General features: G+C 39.8%; 2 protein-coding genes, 1 non-coding gene and 1 pseudogene across 6 annotated transcripts; 3 read left to right on the plus strand and 1 right to left on the minus strand.

Annotated features, from left to right (window-relative positions):
• Positions 1-89: 89 nt before the first annotated feature.
• On the plus strand, positions 90-2348 carry LOC112194389 (annotated as a pseudogene).
• Positions 2349-8129: 5781 nt separating this feature from the next.
• LOC112195013 (protein NRT1/ PTR FAMILY 8.1) lies at positions 8130-11542 on the plus strand. 4 transcript variants are annotated; one of them, XR_005808159.1, is made up of 8 exons: positions 8130-8373; positions 8485-8673; positions 9200-9521; positions 9786-10006; positions 10095-10172; positions 10269-10484; positions 10598-10754; positions 11032-11542. XR_005808159.1 is itself a non-coding variant. In XM_040516200.1 (4 exons), exons 1-4 carry the CDS (start codon positions 9907-9909, stop codon positions 11043-11045), a joined length of 408 nt encoding a protein of 135 aa, XP_040372134.1. In that variant the 5' UTR covers positions 9556-9906; the 3' UTR covers positions 11046-11542. The 4 variants fall into 4 exon arrangements, 1 of the variants encoding a protein (XP_040372134.1); XR_005808158.1 differs by lacking the exon at positions 10598-10754; XR_005808160.1 differs by lacking the exons at positions 10095-10172; positions 10598-10754.
• Positions 11543-12542: 1000 nt separating this feature from the next.
• On the plus strand, positions 12543-14894 carry LOC112194390. The gene has a single exon (XM_024334637.1). The coding sequence runs from the start codon at positions 12543-12545 to the stop codon at positions 14892-14894; it is 2352 nt and encodes a 783-aa protein (XP_024190405.1).
• LOC112195585 lies at positions 13122-13228 on the minus strand. Its single transcript, XR_002934638.1, has one exon. It is a non-coding gene; the product is annotated as a small nucleolar RNA R71 (small nucleolar RNA).
• Positions 14895-21116: the final 6222 nt, after the last annotated feature.

Consider the following 21116-nt stretch of genomic DNA (forward strand, 5'->3'; position numbering starts at 1 on the left):
GTATGCATGTTTCTTTCTTCAATAACAGATCGGATTAAGTTAGTTGATCGTTGGTTGCCACCAAATAGGCAAAGAGACCCAGCCGAAGCATGGCCGCAATGCTTCAGCTGAGTCCTTTGGTCTCAGCCAACCCAAGTTTCATAGCTCCCACTAACCAAAACGACCCAAGGCCATAGCCAAAAACACTTCGCCAACCGGGTCACTAAGAAACTGTAAAACCATAAACCAAGTGAAGCAACTTCACTCACATCACACTAAGACAGGACTCAGTCACAGACCCTGTGGACTAGTTTGATTTGTGGTTATGGTAGGAGGAATATGCCAAAGGAGGATGTTTCTTTGTTTTTCGAGATGGTGGCTGCCGGTGTTAAGCCAAATTCGGTGACTATGGTGTGTGTCATTTCTGCTTTGTGCAAAGTTGAAGGATGTTGCGTTGAGTGAGAGAATGTGTGCTTACATTGGGGAGTCTGGACTCAAGACTAATATGCTTATGGTGAATTCACTAGTTGATATGTATATGAAATGTGGAGCTACTGATGCCGCAAAGCGGTTTTTGATGAATGTGTGGATAAAAACTTGGTTCTTTACAATACCATTTTGTCAAATTATGTGCGCCAGGGACACTGTCTGCCATGTCAAATGCTACAACAGGGCCAAAGACCCGACAAGGTTACCATGTTGTCTGCAATTTCAGCTTGCGCACAACAAAGTGATTCTCTCTCAGGTAAGTGTTGCCATGGTTATGTTCTAAGGAATGGACTAGAAGGTTGGGATACCATCTGTGACGGCATGATTGACATATACATGAAGTGTGGCCAACAAGAGATGGCCTGCATAATTTTTGACAATATGTCGAATAAGACTGTAGTATCATGGAACTCCTTGATTTCTGGTTTCATAAGAAGCGGGGATGTGAAGTCAGCTTGGGAAATTTTCAATGAGATGCCTAAGAGTGATCTCGTCTCTTGGAACACTATGATTGGTGCTCTGGTCCAAGAGAGCAAGTTTGAGGAAGCAATTGAACTTTTCTGGGTGATGCAGACTGAGGGAATAAAAGGAGATAGGGTGACCATGGTGGAGGTTGCATCTGCCTGCAGATATTTAGGAGCTCTTGATCTTGCAAAGTGGACTCATGCTTATATTGAAAAAAAAAAAAAATCAACTGTGATATGCGGCTTGGGACAGCCTTAGTTGACATGTTTGGTAAATGTGGTGATCCTCAAAATGCAATGAAAGTATTCAGTACAATGGCAAGGAGAGATGTTTCTGTTTGGACTGCAGCCATCGGAGCAATGGCCATGGAGGGAAATGGGAGACGAGCTCTAGAACTTTTCAATGACATGCTTAAGCAAGGGGTGAAACCAGATGAAGTAGTCTTTGTGGCAGTACTAACAGCGTGCAGCCATGTTGGTCTTTTGGAACAAGGGGAATATTTTCATGTCAATGCAGTCGGTCCATGCCATTTCCCCTCATATCGTTCATTATGGTTGCATAGTCGATCTACTAGGCCGAGCTGGGCTCTTGGAAGAAGTTGTTGATCTCATAAAGTGCATGCCAATGGAACCCAATGATGTCATTGGGGGCACTCTCTTGGCTGCTTGTCGAACCCACAAAAACATCGAAATGGCAGCATATGCAGCTGAACAGATATCAAAGTTGATCATTCAGAGGACTGGTATGCATGTGCTTCTCTCAAACATATATGCATCAGCTGGGAAATGGGGAGTCGACGTTGCAAAAGTGAGGCTACAATTGAAAGAGAAAGGGATTCAGAAGGTACCCAGATCCAGTTCCATTGAAGTTAATGGAGTGATTCATGTGTTTACCTCCTGTGGTACTGGTGATACTGATACACGCACAGAGCAGAGCCACATTGCGTTGATGTTGCAAGAAATAAACAGCAGACTCAGAGATGCTGGTCACATTCCTGATCTGGACAATGTCCTGCTTGATGTTGATGAGAAGGAGAAAGAGTACTTGCTCAGTCGACACAGTGAGAAACTGGCCATAGCTTTTGGGCTTATAGGTATAGGAAAAGGAGTGCGAATTCGTGTGGTAAAGAATTTGAGAATGTGTTCTGATTGTCACTCTTTTGCCACATTAGTGTCAAGAATATACGAAATGGAAATTATTGTTCGAGATAACAACAGGTTCCATTTCTTTAGTCAGGGCCTTTGCTCTTGCAGTGATTACTGGTAATACAATTATGATTTGAAGAGAACTCTCCCCCAATTATTTTTCTTCTTTAGCCTGCACTCCCATTATCTATTGCTTTTGATCTGCACTGCCATTATCATATTGTGTTTATTACACAATCCAATTATGCCTTCATTATCATTGAGCCATACTTCAGGGACAATATGCACAACCCAATATCTTCCATTGCCATTTGATAACATATATACATATATACACGCGTTGCACCATTTACCATTTACCATTTACCATTTACCATTTACCTTTTATCTTTGCCTCATGTGTTGTGTAGCCTTCGTGTGTTATTGTGACACGCGTCACCTTGCTGCTGGTCTCATGGAAGATTAGTTACGTTGGATTAGTTACGTTGATTAGTTAGCATGCTAATTAAGCCTGTTGGCTTGTTACTATAAATACGTAACCCAAATCCCTCTGTAACAATTAAGTCCAATTTATACAAAAGCTCAGTTTCTATTTTCTGGTTTTTCTCTCAAGCTTATCTTGAAACTTTCATGGTATCACAGCCATGGCCGGTCACTGTGGAGCTCCGTCGTCTTTCCGATCATAGTTCCGGTGTTATCCTAATCTCCGGTGCTCGTTTCTCAACTCTCAGTTCTTCATTTCAGCTAAGTTTGTTCTTTCTACTCGTTTCGTTTCAAGTCTCCGATTTTGACTATTGATTTAGCAGTTCTTCATCATCGAAGCTTTGGATTTGGTTATATCTCTGGTTTATATCATCACTGTTGTTTAGATCGTGTTTTTGATTACTTGTTCAAGATCGAAACCCTAATTTTAGAGGTTCTTCATAATCGTAGTTGCAATTCCGGTTGTTTCTTCCACAATTCTTCAGATCTGGTTACTTGTTCACACTTGCGGTTGTGATTTCGTTTCGTTCCTGTGATTTGCTTGTTGAACTATTCCATTGCTTCTTTATGGCTATTACTCAAACCACTGTGTACCTTCCTAACATTCTGTTAGATGAGTCGAATTATCCTACTTGGCTCTTTCGACTCGAATCGTTTTTACGAGGCCAGAACCTCTTTGGTTTTGTTGATGGATCCACACCTTGTCCACCACAGTATGTCACTGCCTCTGATGGCACTCGGACTGTATCCAGTGAGTATGTTGCTTGGAAAACACAGGATCAGAGCATCGTTAACATGCTAGGACAGACCTTGAGTCCAATTGCTATGTCTTGTGTTGTGGGAAGTCGGTCCGCTCATGAGATGTGGTCCAATCTTCGTCTCAAATTTGCTGCTCCAAATAGGCAGAATATTTTGCAGCTTAAGTCCACTCTCCAAGGCCTCGAGAAAGGTTCAGATAATATAGAGACTTATTTGGACAAGATCAAGGCTGCTCGAGATGCCCTTGAAACTGTTGGTGTTTTTCTTGACGATGAAGATATTGTGGTTACTGTCTTGAGGGGTTTACCATCTGAATTTGCTGCCATTAAAAAGGTAATCCGAGCTCAGTTTGTTAGTTGTTCTATGGGGGAGCTCAAAACCCTGCTCAAAGCTGCTGAGGTTGACATTGAGAATGAGTCACAACCTGTTCCTCTTACTGCTATGGTTGCACAGAGTTCCACTTCTGCCACTCCTTCATTGCCAACCAATCCCATTTCCACTTCATCTGTTTCTCCTACAGTCTCCACTGCCCCTCCTGGCTTTAGTCCCCTTGTTGCACCAGCTCCCAATCCGATTCCATCTCCCCTTACCCAGCCAACTTATGTTCCCGTTCCTCCTGTGTCTTATGGTTATTCTCCATTCCATACTTTCCCAATGCTTGACCCTACACTTGGGATGGCCGGCTTTTATGCTGGTAGAGGCCGCGGGAGATTTGGTGGACCTAGCCGAGGCCCTCACATGGCTGGTAGAGGCTTTGCCAGTAGCAACTACAATAATGGTATTTTGGCGGATACCTCCAACAGTGTTTCACAATCTGGGAACACCTTCTCTTGCCAACTCTGTGGCAAACCAGGTCATGGAGCTCGGACTTGCAGAACTTTGTCCCAATATCAGCCCTTTGTGCAGCCCTACCCTAGTACCAACTCTGTTGCTGGTGTGGAGTGTCAGTATTGCAAGAAAAAGAACCATACTGCTGATAGGTGTTATCATATTATTGGCTTTCCACATCAACAACAATCACCACCTCCAATCCATCCCTCTGCCATGTTCGCTTCTTCCTCCACACCTCAGTATTGGCTTGCTGACTCTGGTGCCACCAACCACATGACTAGTGAGGTCCAATTGCTTAATAACGTTGCTCCTTACACTGCCTCTGACACTGTTCAAGTTGGTAATGGTAAACAACTCAATATCACTCATATTGGTAATACAATTCTTGGTTTACTCAAGCTTGATAATGTCCTCATCATACCCGAATTAGCTGCTCATTTACTCTCTATCTATCAATTGTGCAAACAGAACAATTGTTCTGTTTGGTTTGATGAGTTCATGTGTGTGATACAGGACAAGGTGCTGGGAAGAATCCTCTATCAGGGACTGAGTAGACAAGGGCTATACTCCATACCATTTGATCTGCCACTCAAGATTACTAGCTCTTCTTCCAAGACTACATACGTTGGAAAGTCTATCAAGAATTTGCTTTGGCATCAAAGACTTGGTCATCCTACCAATGAAGTTGTCAAAAGTATGTTAAATAAGTGCAAACTTTCGGCTGATACTATTGTTGATTCTACACTTTGTGAAGCATGTTTGCTTGGTAAATTTCACAAGCTTCCCTTTCCAATTTCTCACACCAGAAGTGACGCACCATTTGATATAGTCCACTCTGATGTTTGGGGTCCTGCTCCTTATTTGTCCTTAGATGGTTTTAAGTACTTTGTAATTTTCATAGATGATTGTACACGACATACTTGGATGTTTCCAATGAAAAACAAATCAGAAGTACTTTCTTACTTTAAGTCTCTTTGTGCTTTTGTCAAAACCCATTTTTCCGCAAGAGTTAAAACCTTGCGCAGTGATAGGGGCGGTGAATACACTAGCTCACTGTTCAAAGCTTTCATGAATGCTAATGGGATACTTCATCAAGTCTCCTGTCCCTATACGCCAGAGCAGAATGGTATCTCAGAGAAAAAGAATAGACATATAAGGGAAACCGCTGTAACCCTTTTACGAACTGCTTCTCTTCCTTCACCGTTCTGGTATCATGCATGTGCTCTTGCCATATATCTCATCAATAGGATGCCTACTACTATCCTACAAATGCTCTCTCCATTTGAAAAGTTGTACAATACGGTTCCCTCTGTTGATGTGTTAAGGGTTTTTGGATGTGCATGCCACCCTCTCATGACACCATATAGGACTGACAAGCTTCAACCCAAAACCACAAAGTGTGTCTTTATTGGTTTTGCAGCTGGATACAAAGGATACATTTGTTACAACTGGGTCACAAGAAAGTATATTATGTCAAGGCATGTCTTCTTCGATGAAATATCTTTTCCTTTTGCTAGCTCTCAATTATCTTTTGGGTCAAAGCAACATTAGCCTTGTGTATGGCCTTGCTCTTTAGCTACTCAGTCCCATGCGCAGCCTACTATCCCAGCACCGGTCCCGCACTCAACAACACATGCCACTACAATCCTCTTGTCAGGTCAGCCTACTGTCTCATCTAATACTTGTACTAATGCCACTATTCCTCCACATGCTCCTTCTGGCTCTACATTACCGTCCACAATGCACACTATTCCTTCACTTCCTTCCTCTTCTTCTTATTTTACATCACCATCTACAATGAGCACTATTCCAGCACATGCTACCACTCCTGCAACTGACACACACACTATTATCCACTTTGATGAAAATGACGGTTCCATTAATATTACCTCCCAACCTGGACTTGGTCTCTCAATTGAATTGGAATGCTCACCCTCTCGACATACTAGTCACCTATCTCAGTCCAATGTTCTACATCCTGTGGAGGGTCTAACTGATGCTACAATAAATGACCATCACATGATGACTAGAAGCAAACGAGGAATTGTTAAGAAAAAGGCCTTTTTCTCTGTTCTTTCTTCTACTTGCTCCGCTCCTACAACTTCAGAACCTTACTCTCATAAAACAGCTCTAAAAATTCCAGCCTGGAAGTCAGCTATGCAAGAAGAATATGATGCTCACATCAGTCAACATACCTGGACTTTGGTTCCACTTCCTCCTGATAAAAATCTAGTCTCTTGTAAGTGGATTTATAAATTGAAGAAGAATGTAGATGGCTCTATTGCTCGACATAAAGCTCGACTTGTTGCTCGGGGCTTTAGCCAAGAATATGGTATAGATTATGACGAGACATATTCCCCTGTGGTTCGACACACAACTGTTCGTTTGATTCTGAGTATTGCAGCCTCTTATGGTTGGAAATTACATCAACTTGATGTCAAGAATGCCTTTTTGCATGGTGTGCTTAATGAAGAAGTGTATATGGCATGACCTCCTGGCTTTGAGGACTCACTGTTTCCCACTCATGTTTGTAAGCTTCATAAATCTCTCTATGGCCTCAAGCAGGCACCTCGAGCCTGGAACGAAAGGTTTACCTCCTTTTTACCTTCTCTTGGCTTTAAACCCTCATATGCAGATCCATCACTCTTTACTCTTGTGTCTGGTTCTTCCAAGGCTTATCTTCTCTTATACGTCGATGACATTATACTCACTGGCAATTGTGACACACTTCTCATTGAGATTAAAACCTCCTTACAACAAGAATTCGAGATGAAGGACTTAGGTCCACTTCATTATTTTCTGGGACTCGAGATCAAATATGTCTCTCACGGTCTATTTGTGTCCCAACAAAAGTATGCCAAGGATCTCGTTCACAAAGCAGGTTTGGATGATTATCATTCTCACATTACTCCATGTCAGTCCGGTCTCAAACTTCTCAAAGACCATGGCACACCTCTCTCTTCCACCGATGCTGCTCAATTTAGAAGTCTTGTAGGGTGCTTGCAGTATCTTACCTTCACAAGGCCTGACATTGCCTTTAGTGTAAACTTTGTGTGTCAATTTTTACATTGCCCCACTGATCAACACTTCAATGCTGCTAAACGCATACTCAAGTACATCAAAGGTACATCTGATTATGGCATTACCTTCAGGAGGGGGTCCTCTTCTTCTTCGGATACTAGTCTATCGCTTCAAGTCTTTTCTGATCATAGTCTCTCTCTTCAAGCCTATAGTGATGCCGATTGGGCTGGGGACCCGAATGATCGAAAGTCCACCACAGGCTTTGTGATTTTACTTAATGGTTCTCCCGTTTCGTGGTGTAGTAAGAAGCAAACCGCTGTTTCCAGGTCCTCTACTGAGGCTGAGTATCGTAGTATGGCTGATACAACCTCTGAGCTACAATGGCTTCAGCTTCTCCTAGCTGACTTGCATCTCTCTCTTGACTCTACACCTACACTCCATTGTGATAACATCTCCGCACTTGCCCTTGCTACAAACCCTGTGCATAATTCCAAGCTGAAGCATATTGAAGTTGATGTCCATTTTACAAGAGATAAAGTAAGAGATGGTTCCATTCGGCTCCAATTTGTTTGCTCCCAGGAACAGCTCGCTGATCTCTTTACCAAGGGTCTTTGTTCTCCTCAACACAATTATTTGTGCTCCAGCTTGAAGCTTGGTCCCCCACATCAAGCTGAGGAGGGGTGATAACATATATACATATATACACGCGTTGCACCATTTACCATTTACCATTTACCATTTACCTTTTATCTTTTATCTTTGCCTCATGTGTTGTGTAGCCTTCGCGTGTTATTGTGACACGCGTCACCTTGCTGCTGGTCTCATGGAAGATTAGTTACGTTGGATTAGTTACGTTGATTAGTTAGCATGCTAATTAAGCCTGTTGGCTTGTTACTATAAATACGTAACCCAAATCCCTCTGTAACAATTAAGTCCAATATATACAAAAGCTCAGTTTCTATTTTCTGGTTTTTCTCTCAAGCTTATCTTGAAACTTTCACCATTGTCCAAACTCATCGACTAGTCGGCTGAGAAAACAAGCATTGTATATCAGACCAATCAAGCCCTTGAGCCTGAAGCTGGAATGACAGTGGTTCACCTAGTATGCCAACAGAATGGATATTGACCAACTGTACCCGTCCACTTCAGAGTTCCGAGAAGAATGCCATGCATTCAGATGTATTCTTTCAGAGACCGAGAGGTTTGTAGCTGACACTTGAAAACAATCTTTAGACTTAAAGCTTAAAAGTGCGGGAGCTATTCAAAATTCCAAGATTTTTCAGGGTTGGTTTTCCTCTTTTTTTTCCCTCAGATTCTGCAGGCATATTGTTTTGTGACTGCCTTATGGTGCAGCTTGGGGAGGTTTTAGGGGCTGGTTTTGTTTTGGATTGCTCACTTTGTTCCAAAAAGCTTTCTGATCAGCAAAGTACTGAGATAGAGCTGGCAACATCGGCTCATTCAGTGAATTAAGTTTGAAAAAGGGCGTGAACGTCCTCAGCTGGTAATTTTTCAGGATCAATTATGGTTTTGATTCCTTCTGGGTTTTATTATTTGTTTTTGTTCACTAATGTTGTCATTTAGGAAGACATTGGAGACCTGGATTTATATATGCTCGATTTGTACCTTCAAAAACTTTCATTTACAATCTTCAGTTATCTGGAACATAAGTTAAGTTGATTTGTTATCCAGTTAATAAATTCGATTATGATGCATGCTGTTTTTTAGGAAAATACACATTCCTTCTGCACCCTGGAAGTTAGAACTGATTAACTATTAGACAAAATATATATAAGAAGTGAATTCAATTAAAGCATGTGATAGTTCTTCATTTAAAAGCATACTTTGTCTGATAGTTTCTGTTTAAGAAGTGAAAGTAACCTGTGTGCAAAGCATACTTTCATATAAACTGATACTTTGCGTGCTGATAATTGCTTATCTGCACCCTGGAAGTCAGCTCCTTTTAGTTTAAATTATAAGTTATGAGTTACTTTGCAAACCGATACTTATAAGTCACTCTATTTTTTTAGGAAATACACATTCCTTCTGCACCCTGGCAGTTAGCTCCTTTCAGTTCAACTTATAAGCAAAGCATACTTTCAGTTTAAGAAGTGAATTCAATCAAAGGGCCACGGCATCGTCGGAGCTCAGGTAGCTCGGATGTGGCTTGGCTTTTGCACAAAAGCACTCTAAGGACAAAACAATGACCTTTGCGCTTTATGGAGACGGTGTTGCAAATCAAGGACACTGTTTGAGGCACTTAATATCTCTGCGCTTTGGGATTTGCCTGCGATTCTGGTCTGTGAGAATAATCACTGTAATTAAGCAATTAGCTTGGTCTTTTCTTTCATGGTATGCATTTTTCACAGTTTTGGTCTCCTTTTTTTTTTTTTTTTTTTTTTGTTTCCCCTTTATGTGATTTTAGTCTGAAGCTGTATTGGTGCCATATAAACTTACTGAGTTAGCTGGCAATTTGAATACTTTTCTGTTTTTGGTACAATTTTGTGTTCTGTCAAGCAAAGCAATCTGTAATAAGCCTAACTTTGTTTTCAAGTCTGATAATTGACCCTATAAATTCGAAGAAAGCTGTGATTGGTTTGTGGGTGTGTTTTGCAGAAGGGTAAGCATTTGAGAGGAAGATTTGAATAAGGAGATGAAGAACTCGGTGTCGGATCTCAATTTTACATTTAGAGTGAAGAAGAAGATGATAAGGAGAAGCGCAACAAAAGCATAGAAGATGGGAATGATTCTGATTCTTCGGGCTCAGAAGCCGAGCACCGCAGGCAGCAGTACATTCAGCCCAGTTCTTACAACATCCCATAGCCTCAAAGTTACAGGTTCTCATCTCTCTCTGTTCTTTTCCTCCATTTAGCTCTTTGAAACTTTTAGCTAGTTCTCTAATTGTCCATGATGTTTACACCAAAGATGGGACAGTGGATTACAAAGGAAACCCAGCTAATAAAAAAGTCACAGAAACCTGGAAAGCCTGCCCTTTTATCTTAGGTACTGTTTTAATAAGATTTCTAAAATAGAACTAGTGGATATAAATCAGATGTGAGGTGTATACTGATTTGATTTTTGGGTTTGATTTTTCAATAGGGAATGAATGCTGTGACAGATTGGCATACTATGGGATGAGCTCAAATCTGGTCATTTATTTCAAGCAACATCTGCACCAAAGCAGTGCTAAAGCAGCTAAAAGCAACTCAAATTGGAGTGGAACATGTTATCTCACTCCCTTACTTGGAGCATTTTTGGCTGATGCCTATTTGGAAGATATAAGATTTTGCCTCTTTCTCAATCATCTATGTCATTGTAAGTTTCCTTTGCCTCCTATCAAAAAAAAAAAAAAAAAAATAGTTTCCTTTGCCTTCAATTCTGTGTCTGCCAGAAGGTTGACTAGGCTTCCTATAATGCATGTACATTAGGAAGAGTACATCGAGAACTAAGAGCATGAGAATTTCAATTCGGTTTTCTCATGTGGAAGGTTATTGATCAAACAAGGGGACTCCTATATTATGTTAAAAAGAATTGGTCAAAAGCTGTTTACACTCCTGAACTGAAATATTTATGTATCACTGGGAGGTAAAGCTCAAATTGTTCCTGTTTGTTGTTCTTTGATTTGCTTCTGTTCTTATATGAATGCATATACTTTATGAAACCATCTCTATTTTTGGATAAATTATTTGGCAACTACTGTAGTATACATTGTAGTAGTCTGTATTCATTGCTACTGCTCCAACAGAAGATCTCGCAGCATTGATAGGAGCATAATTATGCGATAATAATGTTGTTAATTCCCATATTTACTTTGTTAGTTTATCTTATTTTCTGGTTAATTTAGTTGTTTTTATGTTTATAGGTTTTCCGAAGTAAGGAAAGAAATAAGAGCAAAAGGAAGGAGATATGTGCAATTGATGGAGAATTGTGGACTCTTGATGAATCAAGGAAGCTTAAGGCAATATGGAGAAAAAGATATTCAGCAATTAATTCTCTTGGCTACTCCTATTGGATAGAAGGATGTCAATGAATCCTAAATCAATTAGAACATTAATCAAGGAGTTAGAGTCCCAAAAGGAAAGATGGAAAGAGTTACAAACTGAATAAAATCTCTCCTTGGACGTTGAAGAAAGGGGGATCTCACATACGAAGAAGCCTAGATGCACCAGAGCTCAAGAAGAAGCAAGACTGCAAAACCACACCAGAAACGATCGATCGTTGGAATTTCCGAGATCGATCGCTGATCCGTATTTTCCAATTTTCTGATTCTTGTTGTCTTCTTCTTTCTCCATGAACTCCTTTGTGTTTTTGATTCCCATTATGTGTAACTAAATTTCCAGTAGTTAGGGGGCAGTTGAAACCCCTAGACATGATCCATAATATGCTTTGACATTCAATTTGTTTTCCAATTAATAAAGTTGAGGTATTGTTTACCTATTTCTCATTGATGAATTCTATGTTTGTATGCTTTGGAGGCCTACTTAGTATGCATGCTAGGGTTCTAATACTTTGATTGTTTGATGCCTGGATCAATAGTTGGATTCCTCAAATTGTCTAGAGAAGTAATTGGTAGTTTTCACTAGCAAGTAAACAAAACCCTAGGTTCAGCAAGGCTCTAAGTTATTTGCGATGCCTAGTGATTGCTCAAACTCTTTTCAAACTTAACGATCTCTGCATGTTTAATCTAATAAACGTACCTTTAGGTTGCATTGCTTGGGAATAGTCTAGGTGTAGAGCACTTCCTGCCTAGCGTACAAAGTAAGAAAGGGTAATAGGTTGTGTTCAAGCGTACCGAGCCAATCTGAGCGTCTTCAACTAAGTTAATTGGAAGTAAATTGGACAAAGTGTGTTGTGTGTGATTGTTGGGGGTGGATACTTCCTTCCTAACTAGTTTCATCATCTTGATATCAACCAATCTCAAATCTGTCTCAGTTTTGTTTCTCCTTCTGTCCTCTGTTTTCAAGTATTTTACTTTCATAGTAAACGAAATCCAAAAATTCCCAAATTTTGTGTGCTGGACGCCTTGTGTGTCTAGTACGTCTCTGTAAATTTTCATATTTTTCTGGGTTGTTTTGGTTAGGATTTTAGTTTGTTTTTCGACTGCTGTTCAGTAGGAACTGCAGTCACGTTTTGTGACTTTTGTTGAAGCTTTTAGTTTAATTTAATCCTCTGCGGGAGACCCTTATTTCCCTATATTACAATTGACATATTTGCAGGAGAATAAGGAAAATCAATAGCTTATAAATTTAGCTATCAATTTTTGGCGCCGTTGCCGGGGATTACTTTTATTCTAATTGCTTCTACTAGTTTGTTTAATTTGATTTTTGTTTTAGTTTCTTACTTAGTGTTTCTTTGTTTTGTGTTTTCAGGTGTATGCTTACTCGTAGAACTGCTCAAGGCAATCTTACCCCCTTGGATTCAGAGATAGAACGCACTTGCAAGTCGAATAGGAAGCAAACGAAGGGAACTAGTTTGCCAATTCACGACACAACGGCGGGTTCTACTTCCTCACAAGGGGAGGAGGAGGAGAACACACCACCAAACTCACCTGCGCATTCAATTCACGAGGACGAAGAGGAACCCCCAAGACTCGACATGGCATTGAAGGATGCTTTTGTTCCGACAGCTTCGGAATCCCCCTCATGCATAGCTTACACACCACCTGGCAATCAAGCCTTCTCCATTCCTGTGCAGCTCCTTAACTCGTTGCCTAAGTACTCTGGCACACCATATGAGGATCCTAATGTTCACATTAGGGAATTCTTAGATATTTGCAAGCTGCAAACCATTCAGAACATCCAACCAGAAGGACTCAGGTTACTTCTATTTCCCTTTTCTTTAAAAGATGATGCAAAACGTTGGTTGTACTCGTTACCTGCAGGTATCATCACAACTTGGGATGAAATGGTTAAGAAGTTTTTGAAACAATATTTTCCCGCTCAACTGACAAAACGACTAAGGAGGGAGATTCAAAACTTCACTCAAAAGGATGGAGATACACTATATGAGGCATGGGAGGAATTTCAGGAGTTGCAGAGGAAGTGTCCCCATCACAACTTCAGTCTGAATGACCTTGTCCAATTTTTCTATGATGGATTGGACATAGCTAATAGGGGCAGCGTTGATTCTGCATGTGGAGGGACTTTCATGAATAAAACCGGTCAAGAAGCATATAATCTAATAGATGATTTGGCCGACAATAATAGACAATTCTACACAAGGGATAAACGTACAAGAGGACGAGGAGTGTATGAAGTCGATTCAAGGAACCAAATGGTGGCTGTGGAAAGAAAGATTGACATGTTAATGAATGCCTTAGGCAATGGCATTAAGGCAACACCTCAGGTATGCTCTATTTGTTCCTATTCTGATCATACTACTGATAGATGTCCTATGTCTGCTATGTCTGAGCAACAGGTGAATTACATGGGGCAACAAAGGCCCAAATATGACCCTTACTCGAACACGTACAATCTGGGATGGAAGGATCACCCAAACTTCTGTTGGGGCGGTAATGACAACGTGGTTCGACCTACTCAAGGCGTCTACAATGGACCACCTGGATTCCAACAAGGGGCTAGGCAGCAAGTCTATCAACAAACTCCTCCTCAACAATCCTTAAGCAAGTCCTTGGAAGAACTAGTGAAGGAGATGACTCTGAACACCGCATCTTTCCAAAAGGACACCGCAGCTTTCATCCAAAGGACTGAGATTCAGTTTCAAAAGCAAGATGCCTTAGCTCAGCAACATGGACAAGCTATCAAGAACTTGGAAAGGCAAGTTGGGCAACTTGCAACGGTGATGCAAACTAGACCTCCTGGCACCCTCCCTAGCACAACCATTCAAAATCCTAAGGATGGGAGCATAGCTGAGCTCAATTCAATCACTTTAAGGAGTGGTAGACAATTGGAAGAAGTCTCTGGGCACCAAAGAACATCCAAGAAAGATCAAGAAGAGAAGGAGGAGCAAAGAAATACGAAGGAGGAAAAGAAAATCATCGCTGGTGAAAAAACGATCGATCTCATAGGGGCTGATCAAAATGTTCATGTTTTTTCCCCTCCAAAGGTAAAAGATCCTACTCCTTCTAAGTTGGTTACTTCATGTATTCCTTTTCCTCGCAGGTTCATGAGCCCTAAGAAAGAACAAGAAGAGAAGGATGTCTTGGAAACTTTCCGTAAAGTCCAAGTGAACATCCCTCTTCTGGATGCCATCAAGCAAGTACCTCAGTATGCCAAATTCCTTAAGGAGCTATGCACCAAAAAGAAAAAGTTCAATGGGAATGAGATAGTGGCCCTTAGTGAAGAAGTCTCAGCTGTTCTTCAAAGAAAGCTTCCACCTAAACTTAAGGATCCCGGACGCTTCACGATTCCATGCACCATAGGTGCACAGAGGTTTGATCATGCTTTACTGGATTTAGGAGCTTCGATTAATTTAATGCCATATTCTGTGTTTTCAACTCTTAAACTAGGTGAGCTAAAGGAGACAAAGGTGATCATTGAGCTAGCTGATCGCTCAATAGTCTATCCTAGGGGAGTAATTGATGATGTACTAGTACGTGTGGATGGATTAATTTTGCCTGCAGACTTCTTTGTTCTTGAGATGGAGGAAGCGCCTATGCCTACATCATTACCATTAATTTTGGGGCGCCCATTCATGGCCACAGCTCACACCAACATTGATGTGTTCAGAGGCACTTTGAGTATGGAGGTTTTGGGGAGACAGTGACGTTCAAGGTGTTTGAACCCTTGAAGCCTCAAATTAATGAGCAAGATCTTTTAGGTGATGGTGGGCAAATAAGACAAGATGTTCGATTTCTTAGAACTTGGACATCACCTAAAGTCAAGGCAAGGGATCTTGGCGATTCGGAGTTGTTAGCAATGGCAAGCAATGGTCATTCTCCATCAATTGTCGAGGAAGAGGTGGCTACAACCATGCATAAGAGTCCAAATGAAACCATGGCTGCTAAACAAGCAATTCCATGTCATGAAGGTAAGTCTATATTCTGGAAAGAATTTGTTCCTTTAGCTAATATAGAGAGTGTGAGTGTTGATGATAGGTGGCTTCGTGGGGATTTTAAGCCAAGCAAGGGCTATCTTCCGACCAAATCTCCTTCCTCAAGTGGTTTCACTGAGCCTCCATTGAAGAGAACTTCAAGTGGTGATCCCCCATATCCACCTGATCCAAATAAAAAATCATTCATGAAGAAAACGGCAAAATTTCTTGCGAAGTCTTCGAAAGGAGGCTTCTTTACCTTTGCCTAATTGTTGGTGGTACCGTCTGGCTGAAAAGACGTTAAAACAAGCGCTCGTTGGGAGGCAACCCAAACTTTTTATTTTTTATTTTTATTTTTATTTTTATTTTTTTTATTTTATTCTTGTTAGTTCGTTTTAATGTGTTTTGTGAGTGTGCAGGTGTACCCATTAAGAAAGGCTAGGAAGTTACACTTGCCTGCTCGAAAACAGAGTGCCGGCTGTGCAGTCAGTCAACTTTGGATGGCTTCAGTTTTTAGCTCAGAAAGAACCAGGAGTCGTGCCACATATGCACAGACAGCTTCTTACACCAATTTTCAGCTCCCAGTAGCAGCTCATCCATCCAGTTGTCCCTGCAGAAGTTATAAGGGCTGGAAGTTGGCCTCATGACACAAAATTGCGACATTTTGGAGTCCATATAGCACGGAGCTTACATTTTGGAAGTCAAGGCCTTGTGCCTTGAAGATGGTGTCTAATTTCGGTCTTCTACAAAGGTCGTGAGCAGTGGGAGGTCTACAAGGGGGAGCTTTTCTATAACCTTTCTTATCTTTTCACTTGCCCTCTTCTGTATTTTCTTTATCTATGCTTTCCTTGTACATTGTGCGTTATATTGCCATACATTGAGGACAATGTCTAGTTTAAGTGTGGGGGAGGGAAATACAAATTTGTCAATTTGTTTTTGAGTCATTCTTTGTTTAAACAAATTAAAAAAAAAAAAAAAAGAGTCTAGTTTTAGGTTTTATTTTTCAATGAGTCTTAGGAGTCTTCCAACTCTATGATGAGCATGAACTTTCGGATTTATATTTTGGTCACAAAAGGATTGCAGGCATGTGTTAGATTCTTGATTTCAAATAATTGTTAATAGATTTTGATGATTATTGTGCTTGATTTATATACATTGATGGTTGGATTAATGTAACACTTGAGAATTGATGGATGCATGCTATGATAGGTTAAACTTGACTTAAACCCTTGTGAGCTTTTGAGCCTGTATATGTGCTATTTCTTTTCTGAGTGCTTAGTATAGAATCATCTTATTTTCTTGACGAGGATTTTGCATGATCTCATCTTTTATTCATCTTGGTTGAGACTCGGATTCGACTTGCATATTTTATAAGGACAAATGCTAGAACTTGCCCCAAAGCCTCTTGAAGCGTATGGTTGAATTGCATGATGGATGGGAAGGGATAAAGGCACTAAGATTACCACCATAGCCAAATTAACCTGTGTCCCTTTTATGCACTCAAGATGTGCAATCCCCTAGTTAACCCCGTTGAGCCTACATTAAGCCTTTTTGTTTCATCACCCACAAATTCCTTAACCCTAAGCTTAGTATAGACTTATCCTTACCCTATTCTAAGGAATTAGTGGAGCAAATATTTTTAGAGATATATGTATGTTCAAGGTACTTTTGTAAGCAAGTGTGGGGGAGTTCATTGTACATCGATCCAAGGAAGAGAAAAAAAAAAAAAAAAAAGAATATGTGATAGCCGAAAAAGGAAAAAGAAAGAGAAAGAATGCTTGAAAAGAAAATCAAAAGAATCGAAAAGCAAAATACTTCCTTGGATTTGATACATTCATGTTGTAGCTGTTAAGGTTAGAATGAAGCAAAGGCCCAAAAAGATGACATCTGGCCTTGGAAAAAAAAATTTATTTGCTTCATGTTCGAAGATTGATTACCTTGAAGAGTTTCAAGATTCTTTTATCTCTTATGTTCTTCTAGTGCTCCACTAGGTTCTTTAGGATCTTTGAATTTCCTATCCTTTCTTTCTTCTAACCTTAACCCTTGGCCCCATTACAACCCTGAATAAAGACCTTGTTGATTTTTGAAGTTGTGCATTCAATTTGTGGAGACTTGTGTGGAGGGGTGAGCATATGGTGTCACTGGCCTTTCGTCCGAGTTTTGGCATTCCAATCATGGGATCATATGTAAAAAAAAAAAAAAAAATTCAGAAAAAGCCTTTCTTTCTTGTTATCATATGTGAGCTATTTGTTTGTCTTATTATATCATTCCTTTCACACATAACTTGAGTGAAATATATGCTTATACATCAAGTCAGAAAATCATGAGTGAAAAGAAATTGAGAGCATCTTTGTGAGAAATTGAGTTGACGCTTGTTTGACCCATGAATAAGTTGGTTCTCCTTTGTTGCACTAGTTTGATTGTTCACGTTACAACTTAAGCGCTATGGTTATCAAAATAAATTAGCTTTTAAGTGAGGTTATGAATTCTGACATGTGGTTGTGTGAATTTTGTTGACCATACTTGTGGGCATTATAAGTTCTCTGAGATGTTTGGAAGACATTAGGTCCGTGTCTTTTGTGCTAGTTAGTTCTTTGTTTGCTAGGGACTAGCAAAGCATAAGTGTGGGGGTATTTGATAGGAGCATAATTATGCGATAATAATGTTGTTAATTCCCATATTTACTTTGTTAGTTTATCTTATTTTCTGGTTAATTTAGTTGTTTTTATGTTTATAGGTTTTCTGAAGTAAGGAAAGAAATAAGAGCAAAAGGAAGGAGATATGTGCAATTGATGGAGAATTGTGGACTCTTGATGAATCAAGGAAGCTTAAGGCAATATGGAGAAAAAGATATTCAGCAATTAATTCTCTTGGCTACTCCTATTGGATAGAAGGATGTCAATGAATCCTAAATCAATTAGAACATTAATCAAGGAGTTAGAGTCCCAAAAGGAAAGATGGAAAGAGTTACAAACTGAATAAAATCTCTCCTTGGACGTTGAAGAAAGGGGGATCTTACATACGAAGAAGCCTAGATGCACCAGAGCTCAAGAAGAAGCAAGACTGCAAAACCACACCAGAAACGATCGATCGTTGGAATTTCCGAGATCGATCGCTGATCCGTATTTTCCAATTTTCTGATTCTTGTTGTCTTCTTCTTTCTCCATGAACTCCTTTGTGTTTTTGATTCCCATTATGTGTAACTAAATTTCCAGTAGTTAGGGGGCAGTTGAAACCCCTAGACATGATCCATAACATGCTTTGACATTCAATTTGTTTTCCAATTAATAAAGTTGAGGTATTGTTTACCGATTTCTCATTGATGAATTCTATGTTTGTATGCTTTGGAGGCCTACTTAGTATGCATGCTAGGGTTCTAATACTTTGATTGTTTGATGCCTGGATCAATAGTTGGATTCCTCAAATTGTCTAGAGAAGTAATTGGTAGTTTTCACTAGCAAGTAAACAAAACCCTAGGTTCAGCAAGGCTCTAAGTTATTTGCGATGCCTAGTGATTGCTCAAACTCTTTTCAAACTTAACGATCTCTGCATGTTTAATCTAATAAACGTACCTTTAGGTTGCATTGCTTGGGAATAGTCTAGGTGTAGAGCACTTCCTGCCTAGCGTACAAAGTAAGAAAGGGTAATAGGTTGTGTTCAAACGTACTGAGCCAATCTGAGCGTCTTCAACTAAGTTAATTGGAAGTAAATTGGACAAAGTGTGTTGTGTGTGATTGTTGGGGGTGGATACTTCCTTCCTAGCTAGTTTCATCATCTTGATATCAACCAATCTCAAATCTGTCTCAGTTTCGTTTCTCCTTCTGTCCTCTGTTTTCACGTATTTTACTTTCATGGTAAACGAAATCCAAAAATTCCCAAATTTTGTGTGCTGGACGCCTTGTGTGTCTAGTACGTCTCTGTAAATTTTCATATTTTTCTGGGTTGTTTTGGTTAGGATTTTAGTTTGTTTTTCGACTGCTGTTCAGTAGGAATTGCAGTCACGTTTTGTGACTTTTGTTGAAGCTTTTAGTTTAATTTGATCCTCTGCGGGAGACCCTTATTTCCCTATATTACAATTGACATATTTACAGGAGAATAAGGAAAATCAATAGCTTATAAATTTAGCTATCAAGCATTATATAAACTAAGTGAGATAGTTACATATGTTAAACAGTACACCACACCATGGATGGGACTAGCAAAACATGCAATGCTTTATTATGATAGCCATTTATGTCCTGTAGCTAGGACTACTTGAACGCATAGTGATGATGTTCATTTCATTTTGGGGAAAGAGTAGTGATGATGGTGATGAAATTTTGTTGTTGGATCACCTCCACTTTCTAATTGATCATCTCTATTCTGGATCACATCCAGAAGCTTAGGGTTAATTATTTGTTTTTGATATTAGGGTGAATTTGATTTTGGTGAAGAATTTATAGGAAATTACGGTGTGGGTTTTTCTTAAGAAATTATTTTGAAGGTGCTAATCTGCCAAAAAAAATCATTTTCTTCAATCTCTAGAAACCAACTCATTAGTATGTGCTGAATGTGATGTTCAACAAAGGTTTAGTTTCTAAAGCAGTTTTTTTTTTTTTTTTTTTTTTTAGGAAATATAAAGAGGCGTTTAGGCATCTTCACTGCCATCGCCAACTACTTTGATTTCCAAGACCATAGATGGAACTGCAAAGCTCAGATTTACAAAAGCCCCAACATTGCAAGTCTGGCCATTGCTGCTTATTGTCAGTCGTGCGTCACGCGCCATTTAACTTTCTTTGGGCCCAGATCTACGAAAGCTTCTCAACAGGTTCTGCTGTGTTTGATTTTCATTGGAAGTAGATTTCTAGGTTTTGCTTGAAATGAAATGTACCTTTGGTTGCGTTACCACAGGTGTGTAGCAGGTAATGTGTATGGGACAGGGGCGCGGAGGTGAAAGAGTTGTAATATTGCTGGCTTTTGCTTAAAATGAAATGTACCTACCTAAAATAGGGGTTTGGGATTAGTGGGTTTTGTTTTGGCTATGTTTGTATACAAATGCATTACTGCTTCATACATGGGAGATAAGCAATTTGTGTAAGAGGTTTCGACAATGTGTTTTTGCTAAGCTTAGACCATTCTGTAGCCATTTTTAAGTCAGAATAATGAGTTTGGGTTTTAGCCTCAAATGTATAGACTTATAGGAGAACATAAATAACTGTGAGGGGTTTTAGATTCTATAAAGTGATTCAGTTAAGCTTTAGACCATAGATATTAAGGGTTGATGCTTTTTACTGTGTGGGTTATTTTTTTGACACCAATATATACTTTTTGGCAGAAAAGAGAAGAAAAGCAATGGATGGTTAGAGTTGCTTAGATATTAACATAAATAATCAAGGCAGTTAATTTACCTTCACAGAGTTTCAGAAACAATGTATGGTTAGAGTTGCTCTGCTTGTACCCAAACGACGCATAGCTTGAGAGAATCTTCGAAACCAAGCTCGTGGTGATTGTTTGAGTCCATACAAGGACTTATTTAACTTACACACAAATCTACCTCCTGTGCTTGCCTCATATCCTTGTGGTAGATCCATATAGACTTCTTCAGATAGCTCTCCATGTAAAAAGACATTCTTCACATCAAATTGTTGCAAAGGCCAATCTAGATTAGCTGCTAGAGACATCAACACTCAAACAATATTAATCTTTGCTACTGGAGCAAAGGTCTCCTTGAAAGCATCCTGCACTTTACTGGGAACACATACAGAGGATATTTGATTCACAAAAGCAGCATGGGATTTGGATAACCGGTGGATGGATACAAAGTTAGCTATGACATACTTAGACTTAACATCTAAACTTGGTTCATATTGACGAGGTGGTTTACCACGGGTGGACCTAGGAGGCAAAACATACACACTATCACCAATATCAGAGTTAGAAGAAACACCACTAACCTCAAGATTGAGACGCTCCTCG

The sequence above is a fragment of the Rosa chinensis genome, chromosome 3 (assembly GCF_002994745.2).
Source record: "Rosa chinensis cultivar Old Blush chromosome 3, RchiOBHm-V2, whole genome shotgun sequence".
Lineage (NCBI taxonomy): Eukaryota > Viridiplantae > Streptophyta > Magnoliopsida > Rosales > Rosaceae > Rosa > Rosa chinensis.